Genomic DNA, 24,033 nt, shown 5'->3' with positions numbered 1-24,033 from the left:
TAAGTCTACCAGAAAATGATCCTACATCTTACTTGATTGACCTTGTAGTCTCAAGTCTTCCTTAGTATAACATTATTCTTTGTTCCCACTTAAAGTGGAACAGCAGGAAATTCTTTAGGGCACGGCTACTTAGAGCCACAACAATTTAAGCGTCCAGTGTCCTCAGTTTGTCTCACAGCTTAGCACATTGCTGCCTCCCACTGGTGTTGTACATCAGTGCAGTGTTTGGCATCCCACTGAGTGGGTAGCGTTCTGTGTTTGTGTCCCATCAAACAGCATTATAAAGGGAAATCTGTCTAATGTCCAGTTTCCCAAATTCTCCTTTGACCCAGTCACACGGGAACCCACGAGCACATGCAGTGCAGGCTCCAGGAACCCACTGAGTTTCTCTGCTAGCTCCAATCCACTCGCCAGCCTGAATGTCCCGGCGTTAGCCTTGTAAATATGATGTCATCTTTCTGAGGCCACGTTTACCTGATGCTTCGATGTTGTATAGCTTTCTGCTGTCTGCTTCCCACTCAAGCTGTCACTGATGATTCAGCCTCTCGCTGATGAATCGGTCAGCTCAAAGCACAAAGCGCAGCATCAAAGAGCTGCTCGCATGGCTTTGGGCTCGCCGTTTTGTTTGTTTGTTTAGTATACTCGACATATTCCAGTAAGGCTTGGCTATAGAAATGTGTTTCATCATTAAATGTGTATTTTGGTAACGTCTGGATGTCTTGTACTGTCAGGCAGCGCTCCGAGAGGATGGTTGAAACAGGACCGTTTACAGTCTAATGTGTTAAATCTAATAATTTATTAATGTGGAAATTCTGCCACTGAACATCAGCACAGCTGCTTTGGTTTCCTCTAAAATAAGATCTACATTACATGACCCAAAGTACACATGCTGAAGGTTGGGCTCACCCCTGTGCAGAGTTGTGATGTCCAGCATCATCAGTGCTGTTTTCTGCTGGAGGCTCCTTCCTGCTGTCCTCGTCCTCGTACTCCCTAACATCGTTCACCTCCTTTACTTTCAGCAGCTTCACTACAAACATCACAATGAACTGCACACAACAGGGGAGGAAAACAGGAAATGCAAAGAAATCAGACGGCGTGTCCAAAAATGAAAGACTTTCAGGGTTTGAATGAAACATTTGACAAAACCAGTGTCCTCACCAAGAACCAGTAGATGTTCATGAGAAGCAGGGCGAAGAGAAGCGCATTGAAGAAGAAGTAAAAGGGGATGTGGGGGACGGACTGGAGGCTGGACACACATGTGGCATACATGACTTTGAGGGGGAACCAGTACAGACGGAACCAGAACCTGAGAGAGACGAAAACGGGAACACAATGTATTACATATCCGCTCGTCTTCAGCGTCTTCCAGACAGAATAATTATAATGCTGTCAAGACTACAAAACGCTTCACCGTGATGGAGAACAAATGGAGAACAAGCAGCTGAGGAAAATAAGCCGATGTTAAATCTCTCACCAAGTGATGCTGAAGCTGACAGAGCCCAAGTTGGACAGCACGTCGTTTAGCAGGTAATAGCCTCCTCCTCTGGACTTCAGGTAGACGTTGAGCTTGGTGAACTCCAGCTGGATGTCGTTGATGTCGTGCAGGAATAACACTAGAATCCCGATGTTGTGGTATCTGGAGGGCAGAGAGCACAGACTGTGGCACGAGGATCCTGATAGATGCTGAGCTCGGTGACAAGAAGAAAGCAGACTTGACTTTTACATTTTCTATACATTCACTCTGTTGTCTTTGTTCTTTGGGTCGGTACAATGTGATATTTAGACACACCACATAGCTTTTTATCCTTTTTACCTCAAAACACTGAAGAGGTCAGCGGTCCAATTACAATTCAGTCTTATATATATATAGCTCCAAATCACAACAAAAGTTGCCCAAAAGCATTTTGTATGGCCTACAACAACACAGAGAAAGCCACAGTAATCATATGAGCCCCTAAGAGCAAGAGCTCTGGCGACAGTGGGAAGGAAAAACTCCCTTTTAACAGGAAGAAGCCTCCGACAGAGCCAGCCTCAGGGAGGGGCGGGGCCATCTGTAACGTGATAAATGTCATTCCCTCGATGTTGTCAGCAATCGTATTTACAGATTTACTTTTTTCTGATAATTTGCATTTTACTTAAGGCAGTGAACGAACACATCTGCTCTAGTTTCCACTAAACTCTGCCTCCTACCCTCCAGTCAAACTGGTGTTTCGACTAACCAACCAAAACTATACAATCATTCATGAACTGTGATTTTGTGCTTCTGTGTTAGAAAATGAGCTGAAAAACAAAAAGTACCTGAATGCGTAGGAGAAGCTGATGAGCGCCAGCGTGATGATGTGGTGCACCACCATGACAGCAGAGTCCTTCCTCCATGCGTCCATATAGATGGTAGCATAAATGGAGTGGCCGTAGAAGCTGCCCTGGATCAGGTAGGCGATGGCGATGTCTGTAGGCACTGACATACCGCTCTTCCAGTCTGCAGGGACAGATGGGAAATTTTATCCTGCTTGCATAAGAAGGTGTTTTAAGAACACGCTTGTGAATGTAGATAATGAATGATGTACAGTAAAGCATTTTGTTTTTATTCTGGACTTCACTGTTTCCCTTCCTGTCGCCAACGCCGTCTTTAACACGACCATAAATAACAAAGATACTCTGTTTACAGGGCAGCAACACCACACACTGGGCGATACGGGTTTCTAGTCTTAACGAGCTTTTGTGGGGGGTTTTTTTGGTAATACTTTTTTGTAACACTTTGTAATTTTAAGCCATTAAACTGTGGTCAACCAAACATGCAGAAAGGCCTCAGCTGACAGTGAGATTCAAATCCAGAGCTCATTAACATCCGTGCACAAGTCAATCATGTGTGCACTTCTTAAAGCCTCTAAAACACATGACTACCTGCCGCTCATCAACATCTTTGTTAATCGATAAATGCACGATGACCTCGGTTTGGATCGAGACGCGCAGTGAAATCAGAACATCTTCCAATAAACACAAAGAGTCGTGCAGCCTCTTGAAGAAGTTCACCTCTGAACTTCCTCACATGCATCCTATCTACATCCTTCTTCTCATAAGACAGCTTCTGCTCTTTGCACAATTTCTCACAAGATAAAAGGCGAAGAGGCGACTGCGTTGCATTTGTCACTGCAGTGGAACAGAGGCGTGCCTTTCACGTCAGGCCCCCAGCTCACGTGATGGAGGCACATGTTTGTCTCTGCCAAAATGTGGTTTAACGCACTGTCGACCATTTGTGGCCAAAAATAGAGTCACAGTATCTGTCAGATCAGATTGTGGTGGCGTCTAGATCTCAGAAACATTTACAGTCAAACACCATCAGCATCTGCTGGTGACTGAGTGAAGAATGACTCAGCCACACTGTTTGTGACACATTTCATGAAACAGACGACTGTGGAGGCTTTTTTTTAAACTCTAACTATGACTGTAGCTGTGACTGTGACTGTAGCTGTGACTGTGACTGTAACCTTAACTGTGACTGTAGCTGTAACTGTAACTGTGACTGTAGCTGTGACTGTAACTGTGACTGTGACTAATAACGGCTCTGACTGGGGGTCTCTGGAGTCCAAAGCCTTAGTAATGGCTTTGTAACTCTTTTCAGACTGATAGATGTCAATGACTCATGTTGACGTGTTGCTTTTTGAGCTCTTTTAGCTAAATTGACTCAGTCAGCAGGTTTTATTTAAGTGAGTTCTTGATTTATCAGGTCTGGCAGTGGCTAATGGTTCATTCACAGTTAATTCATGACTTAACAAAAGTGGCCAATTACTTTATTCAGGGTCAGGTAAGATTTTTTTCCCTTAATAAATGAAATCATCATTTAAAAATGTTTATCTTTGGCTAATATTTGATGCTCAACAACATTTAAGTGTGACACATATGCAAGAAACCCGCTGCAAATGGACAATAACTTCCAGGGGATACCAGAAGTGAAGGGTCAGCTGTGGTAGTCAGGATGGGAGGAAGCTGGAGCGATCGCGTTTATCCCCGAGAGCTTTACAGAGGGTTTTTAAAGTGCTGTGAGAAACGAGCTAAATGCATGTAGCCTGGCTTATATCACTGAAACCTATCGGATGTTGGACGGAAACTTTCTCCTCCTGTGTTTGAGTAAGGCTCGTCTCCAGTGATATGGGGTTACGTTGGGGCCTTGTGTAAAGTTCATTGATTGGACCGTCCGTCATTAAACATTGAGAGGAGGGCCGCTAGCTGCATCACAACAGAGGAGCTGCCAAGGGGGAGGCATGGGAACTGGAGCCTTTTTCCCCCTCTACTGGGGACCAAAGCTTTTCTCATCTCTTTGGGGCAGCGATACACTCCTCCTCCTCAGTCCCGTCACTGCACTTTGATTTCGACTAATTTCCTAAATTCTCACAGTAGCTGTATCTCTCTTTCCCTTCCTCCCTCCATTAGTAACAGTCCAGCCTTGTAGAGGAATAAAGCTTCTGCACACATCTCAGGCTGACAGCTATTAAAAGCGAAGCAGCGATTAAACACGAACCTGGCGCCGTCAGCTAGCCTTTGTGAGCTCGGCGCAGGAGCCTTGACAACTCTGTGTCTGATAGAAGAGGCTGAGAGACTATGAAAGGCACCACTGAGTTATATGTGAAATCCCCAGTGTGCATCTATCCTCTATTAGCAATGCAATGATGAGCACTACACAGGGTCTCAGCCGCGGCGCTGCTCTCCATGAAGTACAATTTGCCGCTGATTTATTGTAAACAGTGGGGCAGAACTCGGAAAACATGAATAAATTATTACTAGATAGCTTTATTTTAACAAATACTGGTCTGTATAAACAAGTAAATGAACCTTGGTGTTCATCTGAACAACAGACTGGACTGGACTCATAACTCAGACGCCCTCTACAGGAAAGGGCAGAGCAGGCTGTACCTGCTGCGGAGACTCAGGTCGTTTGGGGTGGAGGGCCCACTCCTGAAGACCTTCTATGACTCTGTGGTGGCTTCTGCTATCTTTTATGGTGTGGTCTGCTGGGGCGGCAGCATCTCTGCTGGGGACAGGAAGAGACTGAACAGGGTGATCCGAAGGGCCAGCTCTGTTCTAGGATGCCCTCTGGACCCAGTGGAGGTGGTGAGTGACAGGAGAACGGCGGCTAAGCTGTCATCCCTGATGGACAACATCTCCCACCCCATGCAGCAGACTGTGACAGCACTGAGCAGCTCCTTCAGTGGGAGACTGCGGCACCCACGGTGTGGGACGGAGAGATTTTGCAGGTCTTTCCTCCCCACTGCTGTCAGACTCCATAATAAAGACTTTAACTGAACAAACACACACATCCATACATATGCAATAATACTAAGTGCAATAATCTTTTCTGGCATCGTTGTATTTTTACTCAGTTGTATATAGCATTCGTATTCTATTTTTATCTTATTGTATATTTTTATTCTATTTTATTCTACTGTATATAGTATATTATTTTATTCTATTCTGTACAGCTGTGTACTGTATTTATTCTTATTGTATTCTAATTTTTGCGTCATAACTTTTGCACTGTCCACTTCCTGCTGTGACAAAACAAATTTCCCACGTGTGGGACTAATAAAGGTTATCTTATCTTATCTTAAATAAATATGCTTTTTGCATTGTATAAAAAAACTACAATAAATCCTAAAGAACCATAAAAGGTGACCAGTTAAAAGCTGCAAATATGCATAAACCAGAACCACATCCTGCATGCGCTGCTATAAATATCTGCCTATTTGAGGACTCAAGGTGGCATTTTACCCCCACAGTGTCTCCACAGGATTAGGCAGCGCTCCTGCTGTTTCATTAGATTAAAATGGCTTCAGCTTCTGAGCTGAGAGGTTCGGTATCTGTGTAAGTTAAAGTGCTGAGAGAATTGTGACTTAAAAATCGCCTGTTCGGGTTTTGTAGCATCCTGTATGATGAAGAGCTTAGGATTCAGTTAGCACAGGCTACAGAAGACATGTGATCAGTGTTGTGTATCGTACCGTAGAAGACAGAGGGCGGGTCATGGAAATAGGAGTAGGAGGTGAAGAAGAGCAGGTAGGTGCTGTAGGACCAGGACATGGTGTAGAAGACCAGCTTCCACGCGCTCTCTGGCATCTTGGCAGCATCTTTGGGCAGCAGCCTACACCACTGTCCGAGAGGCTGCAGAGAGAGCAGAGAGAGAGACGGTGAGAAAAAAACACCAGAGGAAGTCGAGCTGAGAATTAAATGAGCTGTTTCTAGACTTTTGGGTAGATCCTTGGAAACTGACGCTTTTTAAAAAATCTATTCTACATGCAGTGAGAGTCTGGGAAGGCAAACATGGCTGCTCGCTCTGCTCACGGTCGGCTGATACACGTTGAGGCTGCAGAGCTGAGGAAGTCGTTTAGTTGCCCATAATTCATTTTAGAGAATCGATCTTGTCTTGCGCTGCACTGCAAGTACTGAGAAAGATAATTAATAATTAATTTCAAATATTTTGCACAGAGTTGCAAGTTTATTGCCAGTAAGCTAAACAGTTCATGCATGAAGCTTCATGAAGCTTTGAGAGTTTTGCAGGTGCAGTGCTGTGCAAAAGTCTCGAGCTGTGAATAAGTAGTAGGTACAGCGATTTATTGAAATGTGCAATAGTATATGGAAATGCAGTATGCAAGGCAAAAATGCAATTTGCTTGAAAGCCAATATTTGGTGTGACCAGCTTTGTTCCTAACAGCGTCTGAAGTCTGTTAGGCATCTTCTCTGACCGGATGAGGCCAATCCATGACTGATCCTCTTCCACTGGTTGCTTTCGCTGCACTGGCAGCGTGTTTGGCATGACTGCAATGTTGACACTGAAGCTGCTGCCAGTCAGGTGGACCAAAATCTGATGGCACTTTTCTACGTCCATAATTTGGATCCCCAGCACCTCTTACTGAAATGTTTTACAGATGTGTGCATCTCTCCTCACCTCGTCCGTACATACTGATGATGATTTGAGCCGAAGAATCTCAAATTTGGTTTCATCACTCCATTATTATTATTTCCACTCATTTTCACTCCAGTTCTGCTGTAATCTGGCAAACCTCAGCCTTTTCTGCCTGTTTCCTTATCTTAAGAATGGCTTCTTGACAGCAACTATCCACTGACCGTGACCGACTGCATCAGGTCTTTGCTCCCCATTTCTAAAGGACACGACGTCCACAAACAGTTACCACAACTTTAAGGACACACTGCACATCATGCCATTTTTTTGAAAAAAAAAATACAAACACACAATTAGTTAGTTGTTAAGTTGTCTGTAAATAGTTTGGTTCCTTTTTTATGCTTGAATGGACGGCATGAAACGAACACAGCCAGTGCTAAATTTACTCACATTTGTATACAGTGTAATAAAACATCTGTTTAACTTCTGCACTTCAAAACTAGACTGAAAAGTAAAACCAGCATGTTGAGGATTCATTCCACTGCAGTTTACAGCCAGGCTATCATATGCTTGTTTAATTGTTCCTAATAATCTGGCAACTGAGTGCAGAATGAAACCAAAGTACAAACAACTGAACAGACACTAAAAAATGTGCAGGGGTCGAAATGCCCTTCGTTAAATAAGAGAGGTCAGCTGCACGGTTTGGAGAACAACGACGTCCTGCAGTCTGTGAAGCTCGCGAGCTTCAGCACGCCTCTGCAGACTACAGTAGCAGCACATGACCGCCAGTCCCCAGAAAAGTCTGCTAATGCTTTGCTTTCAAGCAGAAATAGAGGAAGTTGGTGAAGAGGCTCCTCATCAGACAAACCCGTGTAGGCGGTACCTAACCGACCCACCCACTCACGTTGAGCCTGTGTTATCTTCTTGGTTGCCCTCCCCCAAACTCACTTCCACCACTTTGTGAGGCCTTTTGTTGTCGCGGCAGCAGAAACTCTTAAAAATGAGCATAATTGATTAATTTTGAATGAAAGGGAGGAATCACTTGTGACCGTCGAACTAATAGAGACGTGGACAAAGGCACAGCACGTAGGTGAAGTAGTGCACCAGGTAAATTAATCAGACAGGCAAGTGCTTAGTGTTGCACAGCTGCGCCAAGACAGGAAACCAGAGTCAGCTCACCGCCTCGTACACAAACGACACGCACACGCGCTGGAAAGCAATGAAACGGTAACAGGAGGCAGCAGAGTGAAAGCTGGCTGTGTCAGTGATACGCTGCATCTCAATCAGTTGTTACCGAGCTGCTGGTCTACGGCTCCGTGATCCTTTTACATACATGACAAATTAATGGAGCGAGCGTGGCTGCAGATTAGAAAGCGTTCTGGTTTCTGCTTTTCCTGCATGACGCTGCTGTTTCTAACTTTTACTCCCGTTTTTAGGTTTTTTATCCTTCTTCTCCTGCTTTTTTGTGTCTCTGCTGTTTTCTGGGTCTGACGTCTGTCTGCGTCACACGCACGAGTCAAAACAGGACGAGAAGCTGATGGAGCAACACAGATGTGAGATTATGTGTTACATGTTCAGAAGAACAGGCAGCACGCGGGGGGCGGGGCACACGATCCCCAGCCGGGGCTGCTGACTGGTTGAGACACGGTGCGTGCTGAGTAAGTCATGACACTGTCCACGTTCTTTTAAGTCTCCAGTACATCTCCATCAGCCCTCCCATCCGTCTCCTCCCCTCACCCCCAGCTCTCTCTCACTACCCTCTTCTCCCTCCTGCCTGCGACATTTATTTATAGAAGCCAGCTGTCAGCACACAGCCCCCCTCCCACACTCTTTTAACACACACCCCCCTCGATTCACTCAAAAAAATAAGCTTTCCCACGTTCACAGTGGCTGAAACACTCGAGTCTGCTACAGGCTGCAGCAAAAGCACCAGCTCATATCTCACTGGTTAGTCGCCCTCATTCCGGATCCATCTCCAAGTAAAGTTAAAAAATATGGATCCTATCTGTTATATTCACCTCTGGCTGTTTCGCCCAGACTTGTCTGTCACTACACTACATAAATATATACACACACATCACATGCATTACATGTGTTTTGAGTCATCTGCAGTATTTCTGTCACTGTGTTTCCACTGCAGCGACTCTGCACTGGGTTACACAACCAAAGGTCTGTCCCAGTCGTGTAGTGACAAACACTACCATGTGTTTCTGTGGACTGTACCAAAACTGTCTAACACGAGCATAGACTGTTTATGGAAGACAGACGTCTGGGTGTGAAGAGTAAACTATCGTAGAAGTGCTTCCCTGATTTATGGCCTCAGTTTATGGTTGAATCTGTCCTTTAAAACTGTATTAAATAAGACATCGTGGTCCTTTTTTAAAATTACAGTAACATGTAGCTAGCCAATGAGTGAAAAGTGTCCCACAGTTTGATGAGTAGAGTCCATCTTGTGTTTGGAGTCTATGGATTTGAGTACTTTTCATTCTTTCTGCTATTCTTGTTCAGGCTGAGAAGAGAAAAAACTGATAGCAGCCAAAACTATTTACAGAGGAAGTCTAAAAAAAGAGCTGAACGCTTTTAAACTTTTGACTTCTAATAGTTTGTTTACTCTGATCCAAATCATGCACGAGTTTGCACGACTTTTAGCTTTTTCGTCTGGTTTGGTTTCTGTTCACACAAAGAAATCTGCACTCGTAGCAACCCAAATGTGCTGCTACAAACCAAACATTCAGTCTGCTTATTGGCCAGATGTGTCTGCAGCGAGAGCAACAAAAGTAAATAAACGAAAGACAAATGTGGTCATCTGACCAAACATCGCCGCTCATCCAAATGAGTCCTCGGGTCATTTTACAGCTAGTTACTACAGCTTGTGTACTCTGCTGCATCCCAGAATGCAAAGCATAGCTAGAAGGTATTTCTCAGATATACAGATATTCACCTATATATATATTTGTGTATACAATATAATATCAACACATACAGCAGCGTACACATCACAGCTAATGCAGTGCAGAGTCAAGCTCTGCCTCCATAGTAGCTGGTCTCCTACACCTGACATATATATATAGACAGAGAGAGAGAGAGCGAGCTCCTGTATGACTCAGGCTCTAACTCACAGTACAGCAAATCGATGGTTGTTACTTTTTTATACCCTTTTGTGTATTGGTGCTCCTTACATCCTGAGTATTAAGTCCAATAATAAACCAAGTTGTTATATTTTTTGGTGACTGTGTATAATCCCTACAAGATTACAATGACAACCACAAAACATTGGCTTCTTTGTAGACGTGCAGGCAGGGATCTATTACTTTGGCCTTCCTGGTTTGTATTAGGTTTCAGTACTTGTTGTAACATGCACACAGCAAGGCAGCCCCCCTGTGCTGGCTATTTTTTGACAATGCCACTCTCAACAAAGTGATATGACCCAACAGCATCGAGTGGCTGTTAGCAGATTTATGACTGAGTCACTGGTGTTTTTGGGGAATACCAAAGATTCATTCTGGGAAAGGTGCGCTCTCTATACTCTGGTCTTCTGGCCTTCGAGTATCCCAAACCCCACAACATTTGTTTCAAATGCAGATTGTGAGATTATGTAACAGTCTGCCAACGGCTCCCTTCTTGTCTCGCTGCGTGCCACCCAGCCCACCATCTCTTTGGGTCCTCTCCGCCCACTCCATCCATCTACCCTTCGGTTTTCTGTGCCAGCCTACAGAGCGGGGGTATAGTGGGTCAAGGACACTGAGATAATCCGCTCGTCCTCTGTCGGATAAATGACAGGGCCTTGAGTTACACTCAGCTGGGACCTACGACCACTCAACAGCTCCCCCCCCCCTCTTCCTCTCTCGCTCTGACAGACAGACTCTGGCTGAACTCGTTCTCTAGCCGGAGGCTTCATCTCTCTGTCCCCTTCTGTGGTTTCTCTCCCTGCCACAGAGAGAGGCCGGCCTTTAAAACAGAAGGAGAAAAACGTATAGTGTACAAGTGTATATGGAGGAAGTGTGAGAGGGACTTGATGACAAATGGCTGGTTCCCATAGTAACCATGCAGGGATGCTGGCAAGGCCCTGCAGTGTGGCTTACGATCTCTTTCCATTATGCTTCCACTTCCTTATCGGTTTTCTCCCCACTCTTTCCCAGCTTAAGTGTAGCAGGACCCCCTTATTACCCTCTTCACTCTCCCTCCCCCTGCACTTCCTGGAAGCGAGTGATGAGAGAAGGTGAATGGACTGTGGCCTGTTGCATAAGGAGATAAACTGGGCCAGTGAGTCAGGATGCTGGCTCATGCGTGGCTCTGTTCAATAAGGGTTGCACTCTCTCTCTAAACCTCTTTCATTCCTTTGCTTCAGCCTGGCTTCGATTCCTCTCAGCGAGTCTGACGTCACTGCGTCCGTCTCAGTGTCACCTTTAAACTGGATTCTGTAACACATTCCCTCTGTGCTCTTTACATCTTTTTTCCACACCGAGGCCAAATAGGATTTGCAAAGGCTAATCCAAGGGATGGCCAGATTTTTACACTATATATATATGCGAGTAAAGACAGCCTGTTTATCTGTGATTAACCATTTACGCAACCCCATCTCGTAGAAGTTTCTCGTGCCGTTAAGTAGGTTAGAATCCACTGGCTTGACCTTAATGCGAAATTACCAAATATCCTTTTCATTACACTTCCAGCCCACCTCCTCACCTGATTCGGGTTATTTGGCTCTCTAAAGACAAAATCATCTCGCTCACTCCATCCATGTCATTGCTTGTTCCTAACAAGGTGAAGAGGGGACAGTTGTCAGTGGGGATAAAGATTATCGCCCAGAGAGACAGAAGGAGCTGGAAACACTCCACTTATTGCATTGTTTAGAAAGCCTGACCTGTATAGCTGATTTGATTAGTTAAGAACACTCTGCATGCTTACACTTCCTGTTCCTGTCTTTGATATTTGTGGTGAGTTGATCTTGCGCTCATCTTGTTTTCCATGGATGTAGAAAATCAAGCAACCACTGCTTGGAGTCCTTAAACTGGATCAGCTTAGATCAAAACACCATTTCATAAAGTTAGACGGACCTCACAGAGCTTCATTTTCTTGTTTTTCATACCATCTAAAAGTGACCACAGCAATAAGGACTTTACACATAACTGAAGTTTACACAGCGATGCAGTTATTCAATTATATCACGTAAAATCACAACAACAGCCACCTAAAGACACTTAACACTGTAAGGCAAAGAGAAGATTAATTAAAATAGTCCAGCCTAGAAGTAATGTAGCTAAATGTCTGCACTGAAGGACACGCAGTGTTGCTGGAGGCCACCGCAACACTAACCAGAGTAAGTATGTAGTTAGATACAATGTTTCTTTTTTTAGGGCGAATATAATAACGTCAGAAAATGACAAGACGTCCAGGTCTTTATGTCTTTAAGACGCCTGTAGTTTAAATAATTGATTTCTATCTGGGCATCATCTGCATAGCAATGAAAATATATGTAGGGTTTTCTAATCATATTGCTTAAAGGAAGCATGTGTAATGTAAAACGTACTGGTCCCAGCACAGAACCCTGTGGAACTCCAGGACTCGCTTCCATATGTAAGGAAGGCTCCACACGTACAAGAACAAACTCTATCAGACAGATAAGATTCAAACCGTTTCAGTGAATTTCATGTCAACAGCGTATTCTAATCTCTAATCTAAGAGTCAAAGGAGCTTGCAAAGAAAAGCGTCTGGACTTCTTTAAGTTGCTTGAAGACGTTTCACCTCTCATCCGAGAAGCTTCTTCAGTTCTAAGGTCAAATGGTGGAGAGTCCCAGATATAAACCTAGTGGGAGTAACCCCCCACAGAGGGACAAAAGGACCCCCTGATGATCCTCTAATCGCCTGAGCCAAGGTGGGAAACTGGGCGTGGGTCCCAATCAGCCAGAGTTTCGGGTTTGTTCATTGTGAAACCTGGCCCCACAGAGGCGGGGTTTACGACACCAACTCTCTGCCATCTATAATCCAGTTTTGAGATCCCTTCCCAGACGCCTTAACGCCCACTCACATCCTGGGCCATCTGACCTCAGGAATTCGCATGATAAGGTGGGGCCAGGTTTCACAATGAACTCACCCGAAACTCTGGCTGATTGGGACCCACACCCAGTTTCCCACCTTGGCTCAGGTGATTAGAGGATCATCAGGGGGTCCTTTGTCCCTCTGTGGGGGGTTACTCCCACTGGGTTTAAATCTGGGACTCTCCACCATTTGACCTTAGAACTGAAGAAGCTTCTCGGATGAGAGGTGAAACGTCTTCAAGCAACTTAAAGAAGTCCAGACGCTTTTCTTTGCAAGCTCCTTTGACTACGATGACCTGGATGACTGAGAATCTTCACAGACTCTAATCTAAGATGCATCATGTACCCACTAACTTTACAATGTAACAAGTATTTGTAAGAAATATTGGACAAGCTCAGTGAATCAGTGGAGACTGTGTAGCAAATGTGACCCGTTTATATTATTAGCAGTCTCTATTGTTCTCATTAGAAGCTTCTGGGTAGTTCAAGAGTGGCTGGCCTTTAATGTGAAGCAGCAACAAAGGAAATACCAGTAATGTGAAAGTCGAGTCATATCAAAGATGTGTTGAAGTGTTGTGGGCCAACAAGGAGATAAAGACAAACACCACTAACGTCACTGATTTGTTTCTAGCACTGCACTGTTGGTGCATCTCACACTTCCTTCCTTCTCTCCTCCTATTCTCTACGGACAGCGACAGACGCGCCCTGACTCGTCTTCTAATCTCTCCAGTTGGTATGTTGTAGGCATGCATTCATATCCTGCCTACTCAGAGGTCTGCTGAGGCCGACGGCGAGCCGTGGATGCTGGGAAATGAGTCAACTGCTAATTTGTATGTGACTAAACAGAAAGAGATGGATTTCAGTTCTCTCTGAGCCTTGGATGAATCAGCTCACCACGGCATGAATGACTTCATGGAAAAAAACTGGATGATTAATCACAAAGGGAAGGAACATATGTGTCTTGATGCACACATGAACAATTCCCACTACGGCAGTCAGATGTTTTACAAACATACATTTGATTTGGTACTTTTATGCTGGTTTTCACACCTACACTACAGCCTATGGCCAGAAGCTTTTAACTGCTGTTTGCATACTGTAGAACACAAAACTTTCACTTTTTAATTTACAGAAAATCCTAAAGACCCGACTAAATAACTCAGAATTCAGCCCCATAAATGAAAGGTCAAATGTGGGCTTTGAAGGACACCAGAAATATTTTCCTGTTTCAAGGGAAACAACATATACTGTAATTCTAAATACATCTGTAGGAAGTGAGCCTAACAGGACTAAACAGCATCTGATGGGTTTTTAAACTTTCATGTGAAGGTTCCTAAACTGCTGAACATTTCAACTTGATTTGATTAAAGACACACGATTAGACAGGGCTCTGTCTAGTGAAACAACTAATTTGCATGCCAGAACGTGATTGGACGAGCGCTGATAACCCATCAGCATCTCCAGCTGAGCGAATGAACAGAAATCGTGACTGACAGCTGCAGAAGTGCATTAGTGTGGCATGGAAAAGCCATTTCTGAAGATTTGACTCTGCTGGCTTCAGTACGCCACAATCATGATTATTGTTTTTAGGTGCACTCAACACAGAAAAATGGAAACAACTTCAGGATGAACAGAATTTGACTGATTATCAACTTGATTTGGTTATTTAAACAAAGGTTTGCATGCCATACATACTATAAACGGCACAATAAAACATGAGGAACTCTCTGCATCTGTTCAGCGTGTTCTACCAGAGACTTCGGAGGCAAAAATAAACCTGTAGTTTCACTTCCTGCTGAGTAAATTTATTATTTCATTGACATAAGACATGGGTAAGGCAGGGTATGTGTTTTATATTCCAGCACATATTGTAATGTGTCAAACTTAACATGACATGGGGAGAGAAAAGGCAGCCGCTCCTATTAGGAGGAGGTGTAGCCTGTTAGTGGAGCCAATAAGCCGACGCTTGTTCTCAGATTAACTGACAAATGATCATTAACTTATCATTACATATGTGAAGCAGCATTATGTTTCCTAACTAACAGATTAGCAGCTATGCTGACTGAGACCTAACGTTCAACTGGAAGAGGACTGAACAGTTTCTTTTTTGTATTATACAGTTGTTATGTTTATATAACCAAGTTTTTACTCATCCGTTAGTCCTATTTTTACACCTGCCTCAGAAAAACAAAGCCGAGCAAGTGAAGTGTTTACGTCCTGCATGACACTGACCCTCATCTACCTGGTTCCTAATGACAAGTAGACAATTATATAACCGCTTCTGCAGTTTTGCACAATTAAGTATCGTTTCTAGTGTAGATGGAGCTGGTTCAAGTTTCATATTTGCTGTTTGCAATCAGACCAGCAGGTTTAAGCAGGTTACAGCAAAGTTTCTAAGCTGATATAGACCAGAGGACTGTGTCCATCCAACTGGTAAAAATGACAAAGCACTATGGATCTGTCCGATAGCAGGAACAACATGTAACACTGCTACCCAGAAATACAGTTTCATAAGTGTCATACAGTCTACTTCATTAGTTCTGTCACAGGCAACAGCAACATAAAGCCTGTGATGGTCACATGGTTATCATTTGTGTCTAATGATTTAATGCCATAGTATTATACTATATGTCTCTGTAATATGATTTATGGTAACAGTAGTGAAACCCACATTGTGACATTGTTCTATAAACTTTGACCTCCAGGCACTTTTCTCCTTTAGAAGTAACACAGGACAAGAATCTTCTGCAGAAGGACCAAAGAAAGCAACATACACACTCAAAGAGCTGAGATACTCCAACTAACAGCTAGAAGACATATGGCTGTCGTTCATAATGCAGTATGGACCATATTGTGACAGCACAAGGACTGTAATAGTAAAATGCATGTGTGCGTGTGTGTGTCTTCAATGGAATAATTTACTCTGATCAGACAAAGCTTTATTCAGAGGTTAAGTGAGCAACATTGATTATGTATCAGCAGCACACCCGGCTGGATTAAATATGTTCGATGGTAAGTAAACAGTTGATTCTTGCTGTGAACACTGACGGTTGTAGCCAGTGTGAAGTCCAATTACAGTCCTCGAGCTGAGCACACTTTGGTGTATGTATGAGTGTGAAACGACCTACTAATTTGTTAGTAACTGATGTAAATATTCTATTTAACCTGATCTGAAACTAATGATTGAGACCATAAAGCAATCAGGAGCTCAAGGCTGTTGTCGTAAAGACTTTTATACGACGCTTTTAACTCATTAAAAAGAGAATCTAGGTTCAAAGGACTTAGCAGACATGGAAGTTATGTTGTTTTATATGGTTGTGAGCCCACTGGATACGAGCTTATTGGCGTCATGCAGCCATACAGAGGAACAAGTTTGATGCGTTGCAAATAGAAAGATGGGACTCTTTCCTGCGGTGCCAGAGTCTTTGCCTCAGGTGGTTCTAGGTGGACGTGAACGTATCTGTCATGGTTCGTTACGTAGCTGCACTGCAGGTGGCGTTCGTTAGTGCATCACAGCAATTTACTCATGATGGTCTAAACCATCATTAAACAAATACAGAGGAAAGCTAACTGCTACAATGGAAAGGTCATATGGTGACTTACCATAACTTTACATTTGATGAACTTTTATAGTTTATTTATGCAGTCTGCATATTATAACCACTGATTGTTGTCACGTCTGAGACGTGTAAAATGATTCGCAGTGAAAGCAAGTGTGCAGCATAAAGATACCCAAGCTCAGCTGCTAACGTTTAGCCTAGCTCTGGTGCTAATCCCTCATGTAGCTGCTTTAATGTATCCAGGATGTAATGAAAAGAGTTGTTGTTTGCAAGCCACATATTGCAACCATGCAACTGACAAAAAGACACAAGTGCGTCAAAACCCCCAAAGGAAGAATCGCACCAGAGCGGTGTGGAAATCTAACTTCGTCCTTTTTATTTAAGATTAATTTATGATGCAAGCACCGTAAACATATCAAACAGCTTCTACACAAAGGCCAGGCGTATTAAAAATGAACAGAAGTCATTGAAAAAAACATTCTGAGAACACTTGGATGGAGTACTTCAAAGTGGCACCGAGATATTGAGAAAGATAAAGACACTATTAATTCTTATAGCTACCACAGAGAGACCTCATTACATAAATGATGGAGTTGAAATGAAATAACGACTTTAGTTGAATTGTTAGTTTGGACAGAACCTGTGATATGACTCCACTCACACCTGTGCAGACACCCACTTTAGCTTTCAAATGCTTCAGTATTTAATAACGTTTTCTGTTGATAGTTTTCCATATTTATTTATTTTTTGTAATTTCCCACATTTTATAGTCACAGTAAATGATCGCAGCCAGAAAGAGCGGATCATCTGTGAATCAGAAGGCTGGTTGGAGCAAGTCCCCGCCTACTCTGGTCTTCCTTCTCTCACCCCAACCAATCGCAGCAGATGGCCCCGCCCCTCCCTGAACCTGGTTCTGCTGGAGGTTTCTTCCTGTTAAAAGGGAGTTTTTCCTTCCCACTGTCACCAGAGTGCTTGTTCATAGGGGGTCATATGATTGTTGGGTTTTTCTCTGTATGTATTATTGTAGGGTCTACCTTACAATATAAAGTGCCTTGAGGCGACTGTTGTTGTGATTTGGCGCTGTATCAATAAAACTGAATTGGATTGCATGTTGAAGTATGCTTGGGCACGATACTAAACGCATCATGGTCTTTTATTAGACTCTCGAGTAATGACAAATACACAACAGGTCTGTTCTAAACACAGATGTTCATATCAAACACGACCACAGTTTGTGCCCGGGATCACTAAGAGCTCAAAGCTCTTTAAATGGTTGGTTAGAAACTTTTTTTCTGCTCTTGGCTCTGTATGATGTTAAGGAAATTGAATATTCTTATATGGTCTTCTCAGGCCATCGCAGAAGCCCCACCCACCTGCTGCTCAAATATTCTATTTGCACGTGGCAGCCAATCAGAAGAAAATTGGCTTAAAAGGAGCGCATGAACTGATGGGCTCCACTGAAGCCTCGCGAGAGATAAATAAGTCTTAATTTGAGCTGTAAGTCATTCGAAGGTTAGTCCAAGAATAAAACCATGCAGCCAAACTTTAGCATGATGGATCCACTTTAAAAAATATTATCACACACTAATGTTCATATTGTTTGTAATGCTACAATTTGTCTTGGAGAGGATGGTGAAGCGTGACATGCCGGTGTCTGCATGCTGTCTCTGACTCACTCACCTTGGCTATTCCTGTAAGAACAGCCTCTATAATCACTGCCAGATGTCAGTGAGAACCTATAAAGGTCCAGCTCTAAACTCCAGTTTTGCTATGTGTAGCTATAAAATCCAACAGCACATGGTGGGTGGTGAGACAGAGAAGAAGATATCCAAGGGCGAGTGCAACAGAGGGATGGAGAGGAAGAGATTTTGAAAGAGAGGATGACAAAGACTAAAGAAGGAAACTATTCTGGACGCATTTAGCACAGACTGTGTCTGTGTTTGTTTCCCACAGAGAGAGAGAGAGACTGGGGTAAAGAAACTGATCTAATTGCATCTCAAAACTGCTCCAAAGAATGCCTGGATCTTAGATTCCCCCTAACTACACTGAACAAATGAAGCACGCAAGTGCTGCAGAGATGGCTCTGAAAAACAATGCGTGCGAAGTGATGAGCAGACCGAATGAACTGGGGTTTCTCATGACTGCTGAGTCCTCAAACACTTTTGTAAAGTGTCCTTGTTAGAGGAAGGACATCTGCCAAGTGTGAAAACTTGAGTGACAGCGTGTTATTGCACAGTGGCGGCCTGTCCACTGTGTCAGTCTGGAGGAAAACAAGGGGAAGAGAAAAAAGCTGGCCAGCGGCACGGCAACTCTGCTGCGGTCAAGGCCGCACGACACATGCCAGGCAACCGGAGGGAACGCCGTGACACTCACCAAACAGAGCTGATGCATGACCCCGCTCTGTAGCTGCTGGTGCACGCTGTTAAAAGCTGCACACGACTCCCAGTTTTATCTGCAAATCAAATGAACGATCTGCTGTGCTTTTCTGTCTGGAGTCACAGAGACTCACGGTCGCACTAAATCCTGGGATATGAAAGAGTCGTCTGCAAGATGATTCAGTAAATGTGAAGAAAGTCTGCAGAAATCTGAAGCCTGCTGGAGGTTAACATTAAGGACTCAATTAATGACAACTCATTAATAATCTATTTGACACTTATTTATATAATTCAGGCTATGAAATGTCAAACATGTGATGAATCTGTCTGCAGAAAAAGGCCAATTTTTGGGAAGTGGTGACCAGAGCGGTTTGCGCTGGTTTGCGCTGGTTTAATTTCAGAAACTCTGCTTCGGTTTCTGAAATGAAGTTAGCGTGGCACTGATGGATAGGCAGCGTGTGGGAGCTGTGTGGGAGTTCCAAATGATTTTAGTATCTTGACAAAAAACAAAACAAAAAAACACATATGCAGGTATACGAAACTCAGCAGGTGAAAACATCTAGAAAGCAAAGGAAATAAAATCTGCGCTAGTCGGCATGAAGCCGAGTGCACGCTAGGCTGAAACGGACCAGTGCGGGACCAAGTCTGCAAGTGCGTGAAGCCCATTATTAGCACATGAGCTATGAGCAGACATTCAACTATGTGTGAGCACTGTCAGGAACACGCTACGCTGGTATTATTCAGACTAAAATGTACATGTGCACGTATAACGTATAACATCCGTACTGATCCAGCGCAGTGACAAATGATGATTAATCGCAGCCATGCTCTGTGGAGAACACAGCGGGGATAGCCTGGCACTTTAATGCACCTGTAAGTGCTGTGTATTTATGATGTCTGACACACTGGAGCACACAGGAGAGAAAGATCGTGTGACAGGTGATGGAGGAGGTGCTGCCTGTCTAAATGCAAAGTGATGATATATTAGAGGGGAGGGGAGGGGAGGAAAACTTCTCGACAAATAACGATTGCTTGTAATCAGTGTCAAAATTACACACTTCCTACAAGTTTCACCTGAGTGGGCACTTTTGGCTGAATAGATATCGCTTCCCCTCAACCTCAAGTCCAGTTTCAGGTTTCTCACTGTGGCTCTAATGCAAAACAATGAGCAGAGGCTTAGTGGAAAGTGATCTGGGATCTGTGGTTGGGAACCTTGTCAAACCTCAGGCTGCTTTCACATTTAGAGCGGCCGAGGATGAGGAACCATTCAGCTCGATAACGGGAGACAACCTCTGCAACAAGGCTGAAGCTGGCAAGCTGTGTGTGTGTGTGTGTGTGTGTGTGTGTGTGTGTGTGTGTGTGTGTGTGTGTGTGTGTGTGTAAGACAAATGTTCCTGCTCCCAGTTTGACCACTGAGCACTTAGTACTACCACTTTTAAAACACAGACACTATGCAGCCTAATGCAGCATTTAAATGGTGAACAGCAGGTACATGTGCTTTTACAAACATGTGCGTGCGTGTGGGTGTGTACGCACATTTGTGTTAGCGATTGGCCGCTGCCTGCTGAGTCAGCAGGCTCGGCCCCAGCCATGACACCCTTCAGCTCACTTCCCCCTCTCCTTCCTTCCTTCCCCTGCCTCCTTCTTCATTAATTTCTTGATTATTGTTTTTATTATTATTCCCTCTAATCACCGCTTCTCTCTTCTGCTCACTCCTCTATCGCCCTTCCTCTCTCTCCTCACTGATTTCACACACCGGTCGTCATTCCTTTGCTGCCGGGAGTCGGGAGTGGCCCGTTTTGAAATTGGACTTAATGACAGACAAAATGCATGCAAACATAAACAAATGTTTTTAAAGTCTTACGTTCTCATAAACACAAGCACACGCCCTGATAAGTGTAATGCACACTCTAACAACAAGCATCCGTGTAAACCACGTAAACACAGAACCAAAGATGTTTGTGCAAACAGGAAGGTGTCGTGTGTAATTATTCTGTGTCACATTTTCCTCAGAAGAAAAGTCTTCCAGCACTTGCAGGTCTCGTGCACCTTTGAAACGGTGTCGTGGTGCTAATGATGCGCTACAGCATCTTGTGCAACAGCAGACCTCAAGTGCCTTATAAACAAGTTGTATTTAACCTAATAAGGTGCTGCTGTGCCTCAGACACCAAACCGAATGTGAAACATTCTGAAAAACACTCGACCACACATGCGCTTCGGTGCCACCCCCACTGCGCTCGGCTAACCCTCCCCAAGGGCTCGGTGACGTGAAGTGATAGTAGCGTGTGTGCAGGCTGCTTTGGTATCTTTCTGGTTCACACAAACACCAAACACAACACCGTAGGATTGTTGCCAGGTTTGCAACCTTGACCTAATTTCCTTGCTTTTGAGGCACAAAGTTCACGCACCATAAAAAGATATGCGCTTGTCCGCGTGCCTGAATAGCCGCTGCATCTAAATGTCTCCGGACTGCCAGGTTGTGAATATAAAGCCTCCCAGAAAGCGTGATGCCTCTTTTTAACTTTGAATGTGTCTCTGTGCTTCTATCAGTCATCCAAGTGGAACAAGGTTCGGCTTTTGTTACAAGGCAAGCTGGCCAAACACCAATCAAAATCCAGTATTCTGCTCTGCTTTCATAATTGGGATTTCCACAGTGAAAAAATGCAAACCCCGGTAACTGTAGACTTGTAAAGTGGGTCAACTTTCATTCTTCAAAAGGGACTGGGAGCGCTGTAAGTAACAAAACAGGAAACTAATTATTTTTATCCGTCAAAGCATCATCTACAGGTGTTAATGTTAGAGGCGAAAGCAGGGCTGCAATTAACCATGATTTACTTTGCAAAGATAAAACAGCCATTAAAATGTCCTTGAGTACCAGGCGATACCTTTAAATGTCCACGAAACAAAATATTAGTTGATGCAATGTAAAAGCAACAAGATCACAAAATCTTCCACTGAAAACAATTCAGTCAATTCTGTTCTTTCATGTGAAGCCTTTGTGTTGAATTGTGTTGCATGTCAATGCTCCTCTGCTGGTAATAAGGGACACAACGTGTGACAGGAAAATATCCCCCACAATTACACCACCACTCGCAGCACCGCTCTGCTGCATACTTTGGTCTTAATGAGTGGTTATATCAGTCACTTGCCTTCCTATCAGCTCGAAGCAGTCTCACCACCCTCTGACCTCTGACCTCTGATCACATCAGCAACAACCTTAAAGTCTCTTAAATCACAATTCTTCCTCTTTCTGATGCTCAGCACGTCATCTTTACCATGTTCACTCAGTTGTTGCCACGGGAATATTTGCAGTACCTAATTTATTTCTTATTTATTTATTTTATTTAGAAAGAGGGGCAATACATATTAATTAAGATTTTAACAAATGTAAATATGCCAGATTACAGCCTTGGGCTAACTTCCATCCGCAGACCTTCTGGCAGGTTGGTGTTAAACACAAGTTAGTAAAAACATACAGAGACACTATTTACAGGTCATGTGACGAAAACAGTGATCACATCATATTAGAAGAAACAATGACAAGAAGAGTGGACAACAGAGGACAGTATAGATGACAATAACGGAAACACGTCAATTATATTGCAAACCCCAGTATTGCACATGCCCCGACTGCCCTGATGTTGCACTGACCAGTTACACTAATAGTTGTTTCCCTTTTTGTAATACACTAACTCTTTTTAGTGTACGCACTCCCTGATATGACAGAGCATCTGTGAAAAGGTGCTCCGTCTGAACGCCAGTTCAGTCACCTCTAACAGTGGCTCCAGTCAGGCGGGACCCGGCAACACTGCTGGACTTTTGTTTAATAAAATCACTCATTGGTGGAGGCGCCGGACCATGTAGACCTTTGTATATTAGACAGGCAGATTTAAACAATTAGAAATTAGTAAAATGTAGAAACTTTTAATTTAAGCACATTTTATACTGTGCTTTACTACTGCCATATATGAGCTACTGTGTAGAGGTCTGGGGAAACACATACAAAAGTAACACACAAACAATAACTATAATACAGAAAAGGGCCATTAGATTAATAAATAATGTAGGGTACAGGGACCATACAAATGCACTCTTTGTCAAAATGCAAGCTATTAAATTCCAAGACTTGGTGAAGCTTAAAACAGCGCAGATAATGTATAAAGTCAGAAATAAATTGCTCCCCAAAGAAATCTGTAAATTGTTCATAGAAAGAGAAGGTGGGTATAACTTAAGAGGGAAATGGAATTTAAAAATACAAAGTGCTAGAACAACTTTAAGAACTATGTCAATCTCAATTGCAGGAGTTAAATTATGGAACAGTCTAACAGAAGAAATAAAAGACAGTCAAAACATAAAACAGTTTAAAGTAAAATATAAAAACCTAATTTTAAATAAGTATAAGAATGAAGAAAACGGGGTTAACCCAGGACGGTAATGTTGCTGGTAATGGTGTTGCGGTTCTTTTTTGGTTGTTTTTTTGTTTTGGTTTGTTGTTTTTCCATAACTTGTGTATCTGCAAATATACACATTCTGTATTTTTCATATGAAAGAAACTATACTGTGGTGGGGCTTGCTAATTTCTTGTTTTTGATTTATGTATGTTATGTTTTGTTTTACTTCATATGTTTATATGTTTCATATGTTGTTTGTTTAATTTAAGACAAAAAAAAAAATTAAATGAATGAGAGGTAAAACTTGAGGGGGTAGGGACAAATAAGTAAATACTTCAGCCTACTCCTTTTCAAACAAATAATGGAATGATATTTTGTAATGATTGTGAAGGCACATGTTTGAAATGTTTGAAATAAAAATGAACTGAACTGAACTGAAAAATTTGACAATGGTGATATGAAAAAGGTTTCTTATCTAATATCTTCATTGCTCTTTTGTAGCGTTTGATTGGCCCAATAGCAGCAAAGCTGGTATGAAATACAGTATTCGATATGAGCCAGTATCACAGAGTGCAGGAATGTAAGCGCTGCTGTCAGGTAATGATGTGCGGATATGTCTACAGTTCTGTATATTAACATTTACATGTAGCTTTGGCACTGTTCATTTGTGTGACTTTATTCCTTGCAGATATAAAATTTAATCGATCAGAAAAGCACCAGGAAACATCTAACATCTGTGCTAGTATCTGATGCACGTAGGGTCTCATCAGCTCTGAA

The 24,033-nt window shown here is 43.1% G+C and overlaps 1 protein-coding gene across 1 annotated transcript in view; it reads right to left on the bottom strand.

Annotated features, from left to right (window-relative positions):
- Positions 1–24,033, bottom strand: part of cers1 (ceramide synthase 1) — a 30,903-nt gene that overhangs the window by 4,066 nt on the left and 2,804 nt on the right. Inside the window, exons 2-6 of the mRNA XM_080877252.1 lie at positions 5,994–6,153; positions 2,299–2,479; positions 1,475–1,636; positions 1,159–1,306; positions 907–1,046 (exon numbers count right to left, since the gene is read on the bottom strand). Coding sequence (XP_080733378.1) covers positions 907–1,046; positions 1,159–1,306; positions 1,475–1,636; positions 2,299–2,479; positions 5,994–6,153 — 791 coding nt within the window. The remainder of the gene's footprint in view (positions 1–906; positions 1,047–1,158; positions 1,307–1,474; positions 1,637–2,298; positions 2,480–5,993; positions 6,154–24,033) is intronic.

This window comes from Rhamphochromis sp. 'chilingali' (genome assembly GCF_963969265.1).
Source record: "Rhamphochromis sp. 'chilingali' genome assembly, chromosome: 3".
Taxonomy (NCBI): Eukaryota; Metazoa; Chordata; class Actinopteri; order Cichliformes; family Cichlidae; genus Rhamphochromis; species Rhamphochromis sp. 'chilingali'.
This window is presented reverse-complemented; position numbering and strand designations above follow the sequence as displayed.